The sequence below is a fragment of the Equus przewalskii genome, chromosome 11 (genome assembly GCF_037783145.1).
Source record: "Equus przewalskii isolate Varuska chromosome 11, EquPr2, whole genome shotgun sequence".
Taxonomy (NCBI): Eukaryota; Metazoa; Chordata; class Mammalia; order Perissodactyla; family Equidae; genus Equus; species Equus przewalskii.
This window is the reverse complement of record NC_091841.1, coordinates 2078904-2094977: the sequence shown is the minus strand read 5'-3', so window position 1 is coordinate 2094977 and position 16074 is coordinate 2078904. Positions and strand designations below refer to the sequence as shown.

Genomic DNA, 16074 nt, shown 5'->3' with positions numbered 1-16074 from the left:
CCCTATGAGATAATTGTGATTGCTGTACCCATTTTGCAGGCAAGAAGACTGAGATTCTAAGAGATTAGGTAGCTTGCCCAAAGTCCTATTGATAGGAAGTGCCTGGGATTGGAAGCCTCCAATCTTAGCCCTAGACTTTATAGTCAACCATGTCACAGTGGTTGATTAATCTTTAAAAGAAAAGAAAAACAGGCTAGATGCTTACTGGTCATCACCCATGGGGCTCACCCTTCCAGATTTGTGCTTTCTTGCTTGAGTCACTCATCTTCCCCTTTGGATGGGAAGGTCTGAGTTGATCTTACTGACCTGGTGCTTTCTTCGTAGTCTGTGGGAAAACCGAGAACATCACTGCTCCAAAGACCCAGGGGCTGCGCTGGCCGTGGCAGGCGGCCATCTACAGGAGGGCCAGCGGGGTACACGGTGGCAGCCTGCAGAAGGATGCATGGTTCCTGGTCTGCAGCGGTGCCCTGGTGAACGAACGCACTGTGGTGGTGGCTGCCCACTGTGTAACTGACCTGGGGAAGGTCACTGTGATCAAGACAGGAGACCTCAACGTCGTCCTGGGGAAATTCTACCGGGATGATGACCGAGATGAGAAGACCATCCAGAGCTTGCGGGTGAGAGAGGCTGCAACCTGGAAAGTGGGTGCCTGGCTCAGCAGACTCCCAGCACCAGGGGGGCGGTGGCTGTGTCAGTCCTGTGACGTTGGCACTTTAGGACACAGCTCAGAGCCTGGCGTGTAGCAGGCGCCCAGTATTTCATATTGACAGATACCCGAAAGACTATGGAGTCTTTTTTCCCCTTTAATATTTTTTTAAAAGATAGTAACAAATATCATCATTTCGGTCATCAAAAGTTCATTACCTATTATGTTTAGGGCATTGTACTATTTGGGCTTTGAGGACATAGAGAGGTTTTTTCCAAGGTACTCCTAATCAGTTTATAATATTCTTCTCTGTTTCCCAGTCTGTCTCCCTCCCTCTCTTCCATCCACCCATCCATCTATCCTTCCATCCATCTGTCCATTCTATGATCCATCGATTTGATCCATCCATCCAACCATCCATCCACCCACCCACCCACCCATCCATCCATCCATCCACCCACCCATCCACCCATCCACCCATCCATCCATCTGTTGTTGAATGGCATACTCCCACAGTATGCCATTCACTGGGAATATATACAGAACTGAGTAAGGCATGATTTTTCCCCTGCAGAGTCCAAGCCTAGTGGAAGAGACAGACCAGTATATTGCAATTAATTTGACACAAGGGAAACCCTGAGGAGATGTGTCCAAATGTAGTTGAAATAATAGAAACTGTACATAAAGATGTCACAATGTATCATGGACATAAGCTCCTCGAGGCCTCCATCAAAGAGAATGGTCAGCAAGGATAGGGACAATCAGGGAAGAGTTTGTGGAAGAGTCTTGTGGAACATTCTGGGTGTAGTTCTATCTTCCTGGCTTGAAGGTAAATGAAATGTTTACAGTGAACCAGAGGTCGCAAACCGGTAGCCTGTAGAGGTTTGTGTTTTGATGGTGCCAACATTTATTTTTTAATCAGTTACTTACCAACATTTAAAAATCAGGAGGTTTCCGATAAAGATCTGGAGTGTGTTCTCTGACAAAGTTGGAATGCTGGCCCCATTTCTGCGTGGCAGTGGTCAGCTGGAGCAAAGTGGCTGCTGCTCACTTTAGATGGGATGTGCACGCTCATTCTCTGCAGCCTTATCTGTCCACTCCACATATTTAACACTGCCTGCCAGGCTCAATAGACATTTCAGTTTGCAACCCTGGAAAGAGCAATTGCTTTGTATGATCTCTTAAGTAAAGTATCTTCAAATGATTGCAACTGTCTCCTTGACATTTTTCCCGATGATTTAGCCCTGGGGCTTGCCTGTTCTTGTTCACCAAGGAGTTGGCTCTCACCATCGCTGTCTCTTCCTTGCATTTGTAGATTTCTGCAATCATTCTCCATCCCAACTACGACCCCATCCTGCTGGACGCTGACATCGCCGTCCTGAAGCTCCTGGACAAGGCTCGCATCAGCACTCGCGTCCAGCCCATCTGCCTCGCGGCCCCTCGGGACCTAAGCACCTCCTTCCAGGAGTCCCGCATCACTGTGGCCGGCTGGAACGTCCTGGCAGATGTGAGGAGCCCTGGCTTCAAGAACGACACGCTGCGCTCGGGGGTGGTTAGGGTGGTGGACTCGCTGCTGTGCGAGGAGCAGCATGAAGAGCGCGGCATCCCGGTGAGTGTCACAGACAACATGTTCTGTGCCAGCCAGGACCCCACCGCTCCTTCCGACATCTGCACGGCAGAGACGGGGGGCATCTCGGCTGTGTCCTTCCCGGGACGGGCGTCTCCTGAGCCACGCTGGCATCTGGTGGGGCTGGTTAGCTGGAGCTATGACAAAACATGCAGTCACAGCCTCTACACGGCCTTCACCAAAGTGCTGCCTTTTAAAGACTGGATCGAGAGAAACATGAAATGAGCCTCAGGCCCACTGAGAAGTACCCAGCCGCACCTGTGTGGCACGAGGCACGGTGGACCTGAAGGGCGATCCTGTCCATGAACTTGGCTGGGCCAAGGTTGTGATTTCAGGGACTAAGCTCAGTGGAGGACGAAGGGAGCTCACTCCTTGGTGGGCCACTGCCCCCCTGACTGCTCGGACCATTTGGAAGACACCAGAGCTGTTAGCAAGAACTGACTTTCTTCAAAAAAGACGATAATGAATAGCAAGGAAAATGTTCCCATTCAACCAACCTGGTGGCCTCCCCAACCCCTTCAGTGACGGGAATGTCATGGTCAGCTCTGATCGAGAGAGGGTGGACCAGGACATCTGGGCCTCGTGAGCTCTCTTCCAAGGCTCCAGCCAGACCCAGTTCCAAGGTGCTGCCTGCAGGCCAGCCCAGGGCAGTGGAGCTTGGGTGTGGCGTCGGCTTTTCTGTACGTTGTCACACCGCGTGGTCCTTTTCCTTCCCAATTCCCTATACACATTTTAATAAATCGAGGATTGGCTTCTCTCCTACAGAACAAAGGTGCTACGGCTCTGATTCCTGCACGCTGCTTCTCTGAGCTACGTGTGTCAGGGCCAATGACTTGGTGACAGCCCCTTAAAATAGATCCTAAAGTTACGGTTCCCAAGTAATGCATATGGCAAAGCCATGCCGTCTTTCCAGTGCTTGGAGTTTGCTGGGTCATAGACTGGAGGATGAGGGACATGGTGCCATCAGATAAGGCACAGAGGACAATACCAGGGGTTAGATGATTTCTGGGGTCCCCTCTGGTTCTCTTGTTCTAGATCTAACACAAAACCCTGCTTTGAATCTCCATCAATCTTTTGACATATTTTCATAGCATATGAATTGGAATCACTTATTTACTTATACTAGATTGAAATATGGCAAGAAACTGTAGCTTCAGTGTTTTCTATAATTTATGTGATTTGCCTTTCAAGCCCCACCCCCAGCTCCCACTGGATAGTGGAGGAAACGATGAATTGAATCCAATCCAATCCTTGGAGCCATCTTTTCAGTAACTATCTCTTTTTGGGGGGACTCATTCCTTTATCCTTTCTCCAGTTTCCTCCTCTCCAAGATGGTACCATGGAAGCTTGTGCAACTTCAAGCACTGGGGCCCAGTAGGACTCTGAGTTCCTGCAGGTTCTTGGGTGTGTGTGGTGGGCGTTCTGCTGACACTGACTTTGGGTGCTGGGGTCTGTAACTACTGTAACTTGTGCTGTGTTCTCTCTGCTTCCCTGGGTCCTCCCCGCCAATGTGGCCCCACCTCAGCTCTGGCTGGCACTGGTGCTCCTGAGATGTGGGGGTGACTTCTCTTTGACCCTGGTTTGGGTCACTCAGCCTCATTGCCACAATGGTGTCCTTCTCTGGCAGCTACCCAGCCAGACTCTCAGTGACCTCCCATCCACCCCCGGGGTCTTGTGGAAACTTCTCCATCTTTTCTGTATCTCAAGAGGGCTGAGAGCCCAGGGTTGGTACAGGGCACCCTGGGAGACATTCGTTCCCTATAGACTGAAACAGGAACTTTACTCTTCCTCAGGCTGTCAGAGAACTTTGACCTCAAAGACTTTAGCCCCAAGACAGGAGGTCAGGACACATTTGTCTCCCAACCTGTCTCGCCATCTCTGTGTCTTTACACAATTCCCTGAGCCAGAAGAGAATTTCTGGTACTTTTTCTTTTCATCAGGCTTTCTTGGAGCTTTCTATGACTCACATCCTGCTCCTTTCGGCCACCCCCCGCATCCCCGTGGTTTAATCTAAGAGCAAGGCAGTGGTTATCAACTTCTGAGTTACACTCAACGCTTACTGGGTTAAAACAAAACATGCGCATTCCCTCCTGGTTTCAGTGGGTCAGGAACCGGGGAGCTAAAGCTGACGTGAGGTCGCTGTCGTCTGAGACCCCCACTGGGGCTGGAGCACTGGATTTGACAACGATGATCAGGTCGCTCAAAAGTTTTTCTTTCTTTTTTTAAGCCTAGAAAGCTTGGAGCTTGAAAGGTGTAGCAGAAGTCCCATCAAAGAGATCTGAATTCAAATCCTGTCTTTCAACTTCTTTCCTAAGTGATCTTGGGCGAGTCAGCTGCCCTCTCTACCTCAGTTCCATCAGCTGCTAAGTTGATATAATGAAGCCTGTCTTTTGTGGGAGCTGCGACAGTTCAGCGAGATAGTGTGTGAAGCAGTGATGATAGTGCTCGGCACATAGTTGGGGGCTGCGGGACCTGGAGGGGCAGGGCTGTCCGGTGGGCACGGGTCCACACAGCCTCCGCACCTGCCTCTGTGGGCGCATCTCACACGGGGGCCCACGCTCACATTCTCCATTCTCTAGCTCTGGCCTGGCCCCTCACCTGGGCCATGATGTTCACTGCTTTCTTGACATTCTCTTTACTGCTTAGTGTCATTTTTCATCCTTGCCTCGCCGTTCAGATTTGGTTCACATTTATGTCATCCCAGCCAAGACTCTGATCCCCTCAGAAGCTGAGTCTGGCCCCAAATCCTGGTAATGGCACCTCGGGGCGCTTGGTTAATAGCCAAATGGTCATGTACCGCCCCCCCCTCCCCAATCTTCTTACCCCAGCACTGCTCTCGTGAGCTGCAAGAACTCAATCACAGTAATGTAAGAATCTAGGTCAGGACAAGAGAGTCAGACATGAGCCTGTCCCTTGGCCATATCTGGTGCTGCAGGAATGTCATCCATCTCCCTTCATAACATGGCCCCTTGCATCGTAGGATAGAACTCCAAGAATGAGAGATCTCCTGTCACCTGGGAATCTGGAGTGTATTTCAGTCGGAGTTTTTTCAGAGAATCAGAACTTCTAAGAGTCATATAGAATCAGAGATTGTAATGACCATATACAGTTGTGGGCACTGGGGGAGAGGTCTGTACAAGCCTGTTGCCTTTGTGTCTGGTATTGGACCTGAAATCAACTGGGCTGGCAGTAGGGAAGGAAAGCTGGATGTGAAGTTGGCAGAGCAAGGACAAACTGCAACACATGAGGGCAAAAGGAAACTCATGTTTGTCTCTTGCTGTCCACAACCTCAATGGTGTGAGTGACCTGCAGGAGAAGCTGGCACCCTTTGCATGTAGCTGCACAGACACCTGGTCCAGGACACTCAGAGAAGCTGGAAGAGGATTTCCAGCAGGTGCCAGAGGAGCTGTGGGCCTGGGTGCTATCTCACCCCGCCAAGGGAGCTGGTAGGTCAGTGACGTTGTGTGTGAACTGCTCCAGTGTCTGACGTGGTATACTGACGGTCAGAACATGGAGACAGCTCTCGCTTCATTCGCCTCTTCAAATCTCTTCTAAGTTTCTCTTGCGCCCAGTTTAACCCAGAACCATACAAAGATCCCTTTGTATCTTGCCTATGAACAGACAAATGCAAGGTCACTACGCAAAGCACAGAGGTACCAAATATCCCCCTCCTGCTGCTGCTTTCCCACTTACGGCTTTAGGCGTGATCTGTTCTTCCTTCCTTCTAGACAAGATGGAGATGGACGATTATAGAATTCTCTCCTGCTTGAGATGCTTCCTGGCAGCGTCCAATCCAGAACAAAGCCCTACTTCCTTGAAATCTCCTCCAAATCACCTAACATAAGCCCAAACCCTATAATTTCTTTCTAAGACTCTCTTGATGAGACATTGATGTACATTTTCCTTCACTTCAAAGAGCAATAAATTCAACATGTTCAACTACAAGTGTGTTTCTGCTGGGCTTTTGTTGGAAGTCATTAAAAAAATATATATATACACACATGTATATGTATATATGTATGTGTATATATATACACACACATACATACATATGTGTATATAAGTAAGAATCTTGTCTAAATCATATAGACCTTACGTCAATTTTATGTACCTATGCTTAAAAGATTAAGCATGGAGGGGGCTGCCATGGAGAAGGGCCAGTTATTTCCCAACATGAACCCTTTAGTACAATGACAGGTCAGGTTGCCAGACAAGGAAAGCCCGGTCAAGGGGATGCCAACTGGTGGTGGATCTCAAATGCTAAAATTAGTAATTTGGTTTCTTATTGCCCATTTGCAAATATCAAGCTCATTTTGATGTTTCCAAGAGAGTGGAAGGATAGAAGTGGAATTCTAGAAAGCCCCATCAGGCTGGCTGTGCTAGACAGAGGCAGTGGTGAGAAGACCTAGCCTGAGCTCAGGTTCTAGCTCTGTTATCCACCTGCTGTGACCTTGAGTATGACACTCAATCTCTACCTGGACTTGCCTTGTCTGTAAATGGGAGTGAAATGACATGAGGATTCAGTGGGATAATGTTAACATGAGCTAAGTATCTAGAACAGTGTCTGACCCACTACACTCTACAAATATTGGCTGCTATTATGCTGGCGGTTGTTTTGTTGTTTTCTTCAGGAGGAAGACATTGGAGATCAAGAACCCAGTTACGAGAACCCTCATGAGGGGTGGAGAGAGGAAGGGAGGTTTTAGCGTTGAGGTCCGAGCATGTGGAAATAAGTTTCGCAATCTGTGGAGTGAGGTAAATAACAGGAAAGGGTGGGCAGAAGCAAATGGGGCCATGGGTGAGAAGAACCAAGAACCAAGAGCAAGGAGCAAGGGGATTGTGTAAGTGGGAGCTCACTGGATGAGTTTCTGAGACAGAGTGCCAGGGCTTCCAGTGAGTTTTTACACACTTCCCTATCTGCCGGTGTGTGTGTCGGGGGAGAGAGTACAGAACAGGCTGGTCTTATTAAAAGGACCAGGCTCAGTGGACAACTAGGAAATTGATAGCCATCTCACCCCCTTTTTTGCAGCATAATATCCATTGTCCTCAGGAGTTATTGGGATGGGATTTGAATATGAATCTTTACAGTTCTTTAGGATTGAGGAATTTTCATGCTGTTAGAATTCATCGCCTACTCAAAACTTAATGGGCCTTTCACATTTACCTCCTATATCACAATATTAGTCGATAAAATCTCTTCCCTCCTGAATTCAATCAAGAATTGTGAGCTTATTGATTTTCCTACCTGTCATTCATTCATCAACAAAAATTTATTGAGTGCCAAGGACTGAAACACGAAAGGGGTACAAAATAGGCTTGGTGCTTACGCTTAGTCATATCATCCCAGAAATACATGCATCATTAGAAATCGTGAGAAGTACTAGGAAGGAGAATGCAGGGTGCTGTAAAACTGTATCACAGGGGTAACTGGGTTAATCTGGAGGTGATGGGGTCAAAGGTTTGCCTCCCTGAGGAAGTGATGTCTGAGTCGAGAAAGAGTTGAGTTCCAGGTGGAGAGTGCGAAGTGGGGAAGAGCATTTCAGACAGATGAGCATGTGCAAAGGTGTTGGGAAGGAGGGCTCTTGGCATATTTGAGGAACTTCTGGAAAACCATAAGGCTGCAGGGGAAAGGCTGCGGAGGAGAGAGCTGTGATGTGAGGCTGGAAATGGTGTCCCATGGTGTCCGGCCACCTGGGGAGCTGGGAGAGTTAGATGAGAAGGCACTGTCAGGACCACACTGCGTATATCAAACCCATGAATTCCTATCATGTGCACTAGGAATTATTTGTGAGGTCATCAATGCATCAAGCATGGCCTTTGGCTTTGACTTGGGTTTTTCTGTCATCTTTCTAACCTGGACATGAATGGAGACCTTGAGTCTCATTGCACTGACCCAACTGCATATTCTTCTAACAGGGAATTATCCTCCATGAAGATGAGGTGAGTTAAAAGAAGGAAGCTGACAGCCAACGCAAGATGCAAAGAAGCGGGACCTGTATCTTCACTCCTGTCTTATTTTTTACCCTTCTTTAGTGTCCTGTGAAAATTTTGAGTGGAATACTTTGGATCCCCAGGGCTTGGGGAAGTTTATCTCTTCAGGGCTGTTGGAAAGACGCGGACGTTTTGGAGGGGTTTGGTAACAATTTGTGGTCTCTGCTTTTCTTGGCAGCAGGACCCGCTTTCCCCAGCAGAGTTCTGCCCGGATGTGCTGCTGAGGCCCAGCCTTTTAAGAAGACTGTCTCAATGGCTGAGTTTGCAGGGCTCACTCCACGTTTGTCTTCCAGTTCACCGACTGTTTATCCAGAGGCTTGTGGACTAGGGTTGACGGAGAGATTTGTCAACAAAGACAAAAAAGTCAGTAGATAAAACTAGGGAATAGCTTTCTCAGGTGAAGAATAATAGCAGAAATTGAATTCTCAGAGAACAATAATCGGTTATGTTCCTGAACTTATAGTTTCTAGGCAAAGGTAATTCTAAAGAAAAGAGAAAGAAAGAAGCTTATTAATCCTTATTTGGAAAGGGGAACAGAGTGTTACAAATAAAACTGGATCCAGGTGCTAATAAATGAACCCTCCAAATGAATTGGGATCCTTCTAATTTAATGTCGTTTCGCAAAGGCATAATTCAGCTTTTGATTGAAAAAAATGCGCTGAATCTGTAATCTCAATTTAGAACTAAATTATCTGGTTGTTCTCTTTCTTTCTCTTAATAAGGAAAATAACTTTGTAGGAAAAATACTTTTGGTATTTGATACAAAGCCTCTCTTGGAATTACCAAGTAATTTCATAAAGAGGTAAATAGAGAAAATAGAACAAGAAACACATTGCTGGATTTTCTGAGGTCACGGGAGCCTTGCTAGGGTCCTCAATTCAGGCCTCTAGCCAAATCATTTAGCATTTAACCACAGTGAACGGATGTCAAGCAAAGAAATCCCTGCAAAGATAAAACATTTTCTCGCCATCCTTCTGCCCATCATGAAGATGTCACTACTGAATATTGTAATGTCCCAGTGGAACAAAGGGGAGGGGAAGATGCGTAACTGGCATTCTTTGCCACAGTTAGAGGAGACTGAGGGTAGAAATTAAAATAACAGCAATCACTCTCAAAAAGTATTTCCACTTTATATAGGACTAAGCTATTAAAACAGAGACAGTCACTCTAATTCACATTTTCATAGTTTTTATGGTGGGCATAAAGAATTCGCACCAACCCTGACATTCAGCCTCCAGTCATCTCAGAAGAAGATGCTGACGTCTAGGAATGATATACCAAGAACTCACAATTCATCTTGTTCCACCGTCTCCTTTCCTTTTTCATCTGTACTAAGTACACGGAATGAATTCACGCTCTTTCCATTAGAACTCACCAGGCAATAAGTGTAGCTAACAGATGTCTTAGTCTTCCCCAGCTCTCTACTTAATGAGATGGTTTCTGCCTCAAGAATGGATTATATTTAGACTGAGTTCTCAGCCTGAATTGAGATTTCTGTGAAGTAACATCTCTTTTCTCATCAGCGTAGAGAGTGGTAAAAATAGAACCCCCTTCCTTCTCTTTTGCTAATGTGTTAACAGGAAAAGAGTGAATGAACTCAACTGGTATCTTACTGCTCCACATATCTGCGAGATGGATAATTTCCTTTGCTCTCTCTTCACTGACCACAATGGACAAACGGAGCTACAGGCAGGCTCCTCTGTAGCTGTGCTATGTCGTTGGATCCAGAGCATTACTACTATATTATTTTTAAGTGATGAGAACAGTGGCAGCCAGGAGGCTGACATACTAAAGATGATGATAGCTATCACTGTGTGCCAGGAACCATGTAAGTGCATTATGGGACAAGGCCTCATTTAGTTCTTATAGGGGCCCAGTGGATGGGGTCATTACTGTCCCCATCAATGCCCAGAGGGTTAAGGGACTTACTCAAGGTCATTCAAAATGGAAAGAAGGAATGACAACTCAATTTGAAACTCACTGCTCCAAATATGGTTGAGACGGATGGTTCCCAGGTGGGTCTAATTCTGAAGACCATGCTGTAACTTGTACTGTGACCACCTTAGCATTCTGAATACGATGATCTGGGGCAGCCACTATGGAAATTCTCCTCCTGCCATTACCACTCAACACCCCTTCTCTTTCTAAAAGCTTCTCATTGTCAATTTAGTTTCCTTCCGGCTTCTCCAGTTTCTCTCTCAGATGCTTTTGGCTTCAGGGCCAATGCTGGTGAGAACAGCATCTTTTCTCTAAAATAGGAACATTAGATGATAATTTGCATTCATGTTTTTCATTCGTCCTCAAAATAGCACACATTTTTGAAAAATTAGCATACTCATATTAATTGTCTGGATGGAAGGGCCTCCAATATTTCCTCTGTTTTATTTACTTTTAAAAAACCTTAAGGTGACTAGTGCTGGATTCTTAATGATTGGCCAAAGTTTTAAAAGACAGATCCGCATGGACACGCAGCTTCTGGTTCCCTGGGTGTTTAGGAAGGTAGGGGACAGACAGCTAGTGTGTCCACGCTCTGTGCCAGGCCCTGTGATGTCTGCTTTGCAGATGTAATTTTTCCAGCTGCAATAACGGCTTCCATTTCACAGGTGAGGGCATTTGGCCTGCAAGGGCTTCTGTGGCCCGCTCAGTGCCGGGTACAGAGGAGCTGGGATTTGAACACAGGCCCGCTCAACTCCAAAGCCCAGACGTGCACCCCCAAACAGCCGCACGGAGACTGGGAGGACGAATTTGCCCACTGGGTGGTTCTGACTTTGCAAAGAACCACCAGTGGGAAGGTTGCCCCTAATGAGCTGACGGAGGCTGGTTCGCTCATTCCTGACTCTGCAAAGCATCACAAATCTTTAAGAGCTAGGCAGATGAAATGCTGATTGCATTCAGGAACAAAAAGTCAAATTCATATTTCTCAGACATTACTTAATGACAGTCGCTTTGGGAAGGGACAACCCTTGGGTACTTAGCTGCTTTGTCTCTCTGTAGGTCACTTACTACTGATAAACTCTGAGCTTTGAAACATTTCTCCTCTGTTGTCATCAGGATGGGGAATGGGCTTACTTAACAGCCTTTTATGGGAAAACAGTGTCGGACTTTTTTTCCTTTTCTATATTAGGAGTTTTCCCCCCTCCCCTACATGGAGATACAATAACCAATCTCCAGCAATCTGAAGGAGAACCAAGACATGGTATGCAGCCCTTAGAAGAACACGAGAGGAGAAGGCAGAGTCTTGATCCCTTCTTGGTCCAACTAAGCTCCCATAGCAATTGGAGAAGAAGGGTGAAAATTATAGAATTTAGGACTGGCAGCTTTGAGGCCATGTGGTGACTTCTTCCGTGGTATATATACACCATCTTCTAATCTCTAGCCAATGGTCTGAGCGAGTCTTCTTTGCCAGAAGCTCCTGCAGGTGGAGAGGTCCCTGCGTGCCATGGGGGCAGCTGTTGCAACAATGAGGACATTATTATTGCTACAGGCTGCATGGCAGAGAGGGTGGAAGCAAGGTTCTGCAGGGAGGCTGCCTGCCCCCAAACCCCAGCCGCACCCAGCTTCATGCATGGGCCCTGCCGACCCCTTCCCCGCCTTTCTCCATCCTGTGTGTTCCCCAGGCAGGCCAAACTGAGCGACTGCACGTGAATTGTATCAGTGTGCTCTCCTGCTCTCCAGCTTCAGCTGGCTTTGGCCAATAGGGAGCCCCAGAAGGGAGAGAAGGATAAGAGGGAAGTGGGGTCAAGCCATTTACTCCCAGGCCCCCTTCCGAAGACTGCTGTGGCAACAAAGGTCTCAGTTCCCATCGGGTGATCTCCACAGAACACTCCCCTCTAGGCTCCAGTAAGCTCTCCTCAGGCTGAAGGTGGGTAATGCTGCCCCACTGTTACCAGCCCACAGGGTCTCTCCCTTGGAGTTCCCCTCTGTCCTTGCCATACCCTTCTAAACAGTCCCTGTATTATACTGTGCACAATTTACTTAATTTGAATATGCCATCGTTTTCTAGCTGGGACCTTGACTGATAGAATCACTTACTATCTGTGTAACGTTGGGCAAATTCCTTAATCTCTCTTGGCCTCAGTTTTCTGCTCTGTAAAATGGGGGTAATAATACTAATATCTTCTGTAGAAGATCATCTTAAGGATCAAACCAGGTTATACATGTTAATGTACTCTGAATGCAGTAAGGACTCTGTCAATGTTAGGGTACACCAAGACTCCCATGAAGCCCCAGCTTAAACACCACCTTCATTCCATGGTGAGAAGTCACTTCTCAGAGCTTGGGTTAGGCCTTAAGTCAATAATAAGGCAAAAGAAAAAAGTCCCTTACGGTAAAAATTAACTCTGAAAGTCCCTTAAATCGCTTATCAGAAGACAGTACGGGGATTGTTCTGTATTCAGTCCTGCAGAGTCGCTCTTATTGACACTGCTTGAGAACCTGTGAGCTAGAGTGAGAAAGGTACACCAGTGTGCAGACCCTGGAACCTCCCACTCCTTCTGCTCCCGCTGTCAGGGTGGAAGCCCCAGAGGAGTGGAGAGATGCTCGAGTCCGACGTGTTCCCGCCAGCTTGCAGCGTTGGCCTCGCTCTGTTCTCCTGGAAGGCTCTCCTGGTTTAATGCAGGCCAGGAGACTTGCAGTTTGTCGCGAGGATAAAAAGGAGTTAATGGGGTCATCCTGAGGTGGCTTTAGGGGAGGCTGGGTTTTCCAGTGAGCACGGTGGAAGATTCAGTTGTGAGCGTGCTGCTGCCGCCGTGTGTCTGGGAGGAGCCTTTACGGAGCCCTCGCGATGGGCCTGGCTCAGAGCTAAGCCTTTCCCAGATGTTACCCCATTTAATCTCTCGACGGTCCCGAGGCGGGTAATTTTATGTTCCCCATTTTTTACATGAAGAAGCTGAGAACCTGCAGCGGCCAGCCAGGAATCCAGGACATGGGCAGTGTTTAACGCAGGTCTGCCGGACCCGAGGGGAGTCCGTGTCCAGCCCCGAGGCAGTGCGGCGTCATGGCTCACCCTCAGTGATCCATGTGTGCACAACCTAAGAAGAGAGCTCTGTGCTTCCTAGCTTCTCGCAATGGTTGTCCAGAATAACACACAAGTGATTCCCCGTATTTGAAGAGAGAAGGGCCAGCCTTGTTAAGGCTTCCTTAGTTTTCTCTTTCCAAAGGCTAAACACACCAATTTACTCCATCCACTTCTGAGGGCCCTGTGCCGGGGTCCTTCCCCGTCTTGTTGAACTGTCTCTAGTCCAGTGGTTCCTGACACTGGCCGGACGGTAGAATCAGTCACCTTGGGAAGTTTTAAAAAATACCGAAGTCAGGGCCCCAGTCCAGACTGATGGGACGTAAATGCTTGGCAGGTGGCCCGAGCATTGTTGTCTTCTAAAAGGCTCTCTTGGTATGTTCTCATGGGCGGCCCGCACTGGAAAGCACTGCTCCAGTTTGCTTAAAAAATGAAGAATTGCTGGGAAGGTTGGCAGGGGCCCTCTGGTGCGAGGAAAGAGAGTCAGTTCCTTCTTGCTAATGATTACTAACCAGAATTATCGGTGGCATATTCCACATGACTTAATAGGCCTCATCTCCAAGGGCAGCTGAACGCAAACGTCTCTCAAGTGTGGGATGGGATGTCAGGGTCCCAGACAGGTCACTCATGGAGAAGCAGGCAGCGTGTAGCTCCTGCTCCCATCTCACTGGCCGTGTTGCCGACACACCTGGATTCTCTCAGGGCCTGACACTGAACATGCAATTGAGCGGCTTTTGAAAAATTTGTTTTTATTGGGATATGATTGATATACAATGTTGTGCCAGTTTAAGGTGTACAAGTGTTGATCTGATACATTTATATATTGCAAAATGATTACCAGCATAGCATTAGCTAACACCTCTACTGAGCCACATAATTATCATTTCTTTTTTGTGGTGGTAACAATTAATACCTAGCCTCTTAGCAACACTGAAGTTTTTAATAAAGTATTGTCGACTATAATCACTATGCTGTGCGTTAGATTTCCAGGACTAATTTATCCACTGCTTGCAAGTTTGTATCCTTAAAGAGCATCTCCCCATTCCCTTACCCGTCAGCCCCTGGTAACCACCATTCTACTCTGTTTTTACGTTTGGCTTTTTTACACTCCACATATACATGATACCCTACAGTATTTGTCTTTCTCTGTCTGACTTATCTCATTAGCATAATGCCCTGAGAGTATTTTTTAATTGGTTTAAAAAGTGAAAGTACCCCTTTTCTTTTCCTTTCCGTTACTCTGTGTTGACGGACCACCAGGCGCCTCACTCCCTGCAGCAGCGCCGAGTCCTGCGGCGCTGCCCTCCACGCCTGTGCGCAACCACTGGGGGATCACGATGGAGGAGTTCATGCTCGTCTTAAAGGGGGTTGCAGTAGAGCTGCTGGGATCGTTAACGTCTCGGCCTGGGGGAGAGTCCCAGGGCTTTGTTCTCCAGCTGCCACCTCAGCAGAAAGGGAGGTAAAGGCCCTAAACTGTAAAGACAAAATGAGTGTAAAGCTTCTGCCCCCGACGACTTCCGACACAAACGCACGCATCTCCCCTCGGTGGGGGCTAAAGAGAAGGCAGCGTCGAACAGATCGCCAACGTGCAGGACGGCAGTTTTTCACGTACAAATGATTATTTTTAAAAACATGTACCCGATTGTGTTAATGTAATACAGATTAACGTATTAATTTAATCACTAAATTTTAAAAAAGGAAATGCAGAATTAGAGGGGTTGTGAAGGGTCCCGGGATGATTAAGATACAGATCGGTTTAATCTAACGGGGCAGACACGCAAGAGAGAGAGCAGGAAAGGGAAGGGGAGAGAAGGAGGAAGGCAGGATGGAGGAAGATGTTCGGACTCAGATTTTGGGAAGGGAGGTGAAGAGAGGAGGTGAGCAGAGATTCATTATTTTTAGACTTCTGTTTAGTTATTTGCTCTTTTTCTTGTTATTGCTCTCAGCTGCGTGTTCATCCTTGGATCTCGTGCTCAAGCAACTATCCTCAAACGACTCTCAGACTTAACCGAACAAGTTTTGAGGGTTTACTGGCTGCCAGACTCTAGTTTAAGAGCTTTGCGTATCTTTTACATTTCACTGAGTTCTCTCGGCACTGAGAGGTTGGGAATGTTACTCCCGTTTTGCAGATGGGAGGAGGAAAGGTTGAGGAATTTGCCCCGGATTACTCGACGGGAAGGTGGTGAAGAACTCGCCCTCCGGGACGCCTGCGCCTGGCGCTGAACCTCGAAGCCGTCTGGCTGGGACTCCGCCTCTCTCGGCAGGTCCCGGGATGCGCTCCGCGCGTCTCCACGCGGCTCGCCGCGCTCCGTCCTCCAACAAGGGACTGAAGAGCGCTCCCCCTGGGAGGGAAGGAGACTGGGGAGGAAGGACGAGCGGACGCTACCAGAGCGGCGTGGTTCCAAGACCCGCTGGGAAGAGCCTGGCAGGTTCCAAGGGACGGGCCAGCACCGCTGACGGCTCTCCGGCGCGTTGGCACTTGCAAATCCCTCTCGCAAGAGAGCCTGTTTAATTCTCACCGCGGCCCTGCAAAGAGGGTTATTTTTGGTCCCATTTTCCAGAGGAGGAAAGTGAGGCTTTCGCTCCCCGGCGTTCACAGCGTCCGGCAGGTGGTGCAGCTGTAGGTGTCAGCTGTGTCCCAAAGATAAAATCTGCACGGGTCTCGTCATTGTTATGCAAAGCCGGCGGGGAGGCTCGGACCCTCCCTTCCCCGAGCCCATCTGTCTGCGCGAGCCGCCCCCGGGCTCAGAAGCCAACCGGGAGCGGGGCCGAGGGGGTGGAGACGCGTCCCCCGCC

At 48.1% G+C, this 16074-nt stretch overlaps 1 protein-coding gene across 4 annotated transcripts in view; it reads left to right on the top strand.

Annotated features, from left to right (window-relative positions):
* Window positions 1-6218, top strand: part of PAMR1 (peptidase domain containing associated with muscle regeneration 1) — a 159392-nt gene extending 153174 nt beyond the window's left edge. For all 4 annotated transcript variants that reach the window (XM_070564795.1, XM_070564796.1, XM_070564797.1 and 1 more), the window contains 2 exons: window positions 325-617; window positions 1962-6218. In XM_070564795.1, coding sequence (XP_070420896.1) covers window positions 325-617; window positions 1962-2498 — 830 coding nt within the window. In that variant the 3' untranslated portion in view covers window positions 2499-6218. The remainder of the gene's footprint in view (window positions 1-324; window positions 618-1961) is intronic.
* Window positions 6219-16074: the final 9856 nt, after the last annotated feature.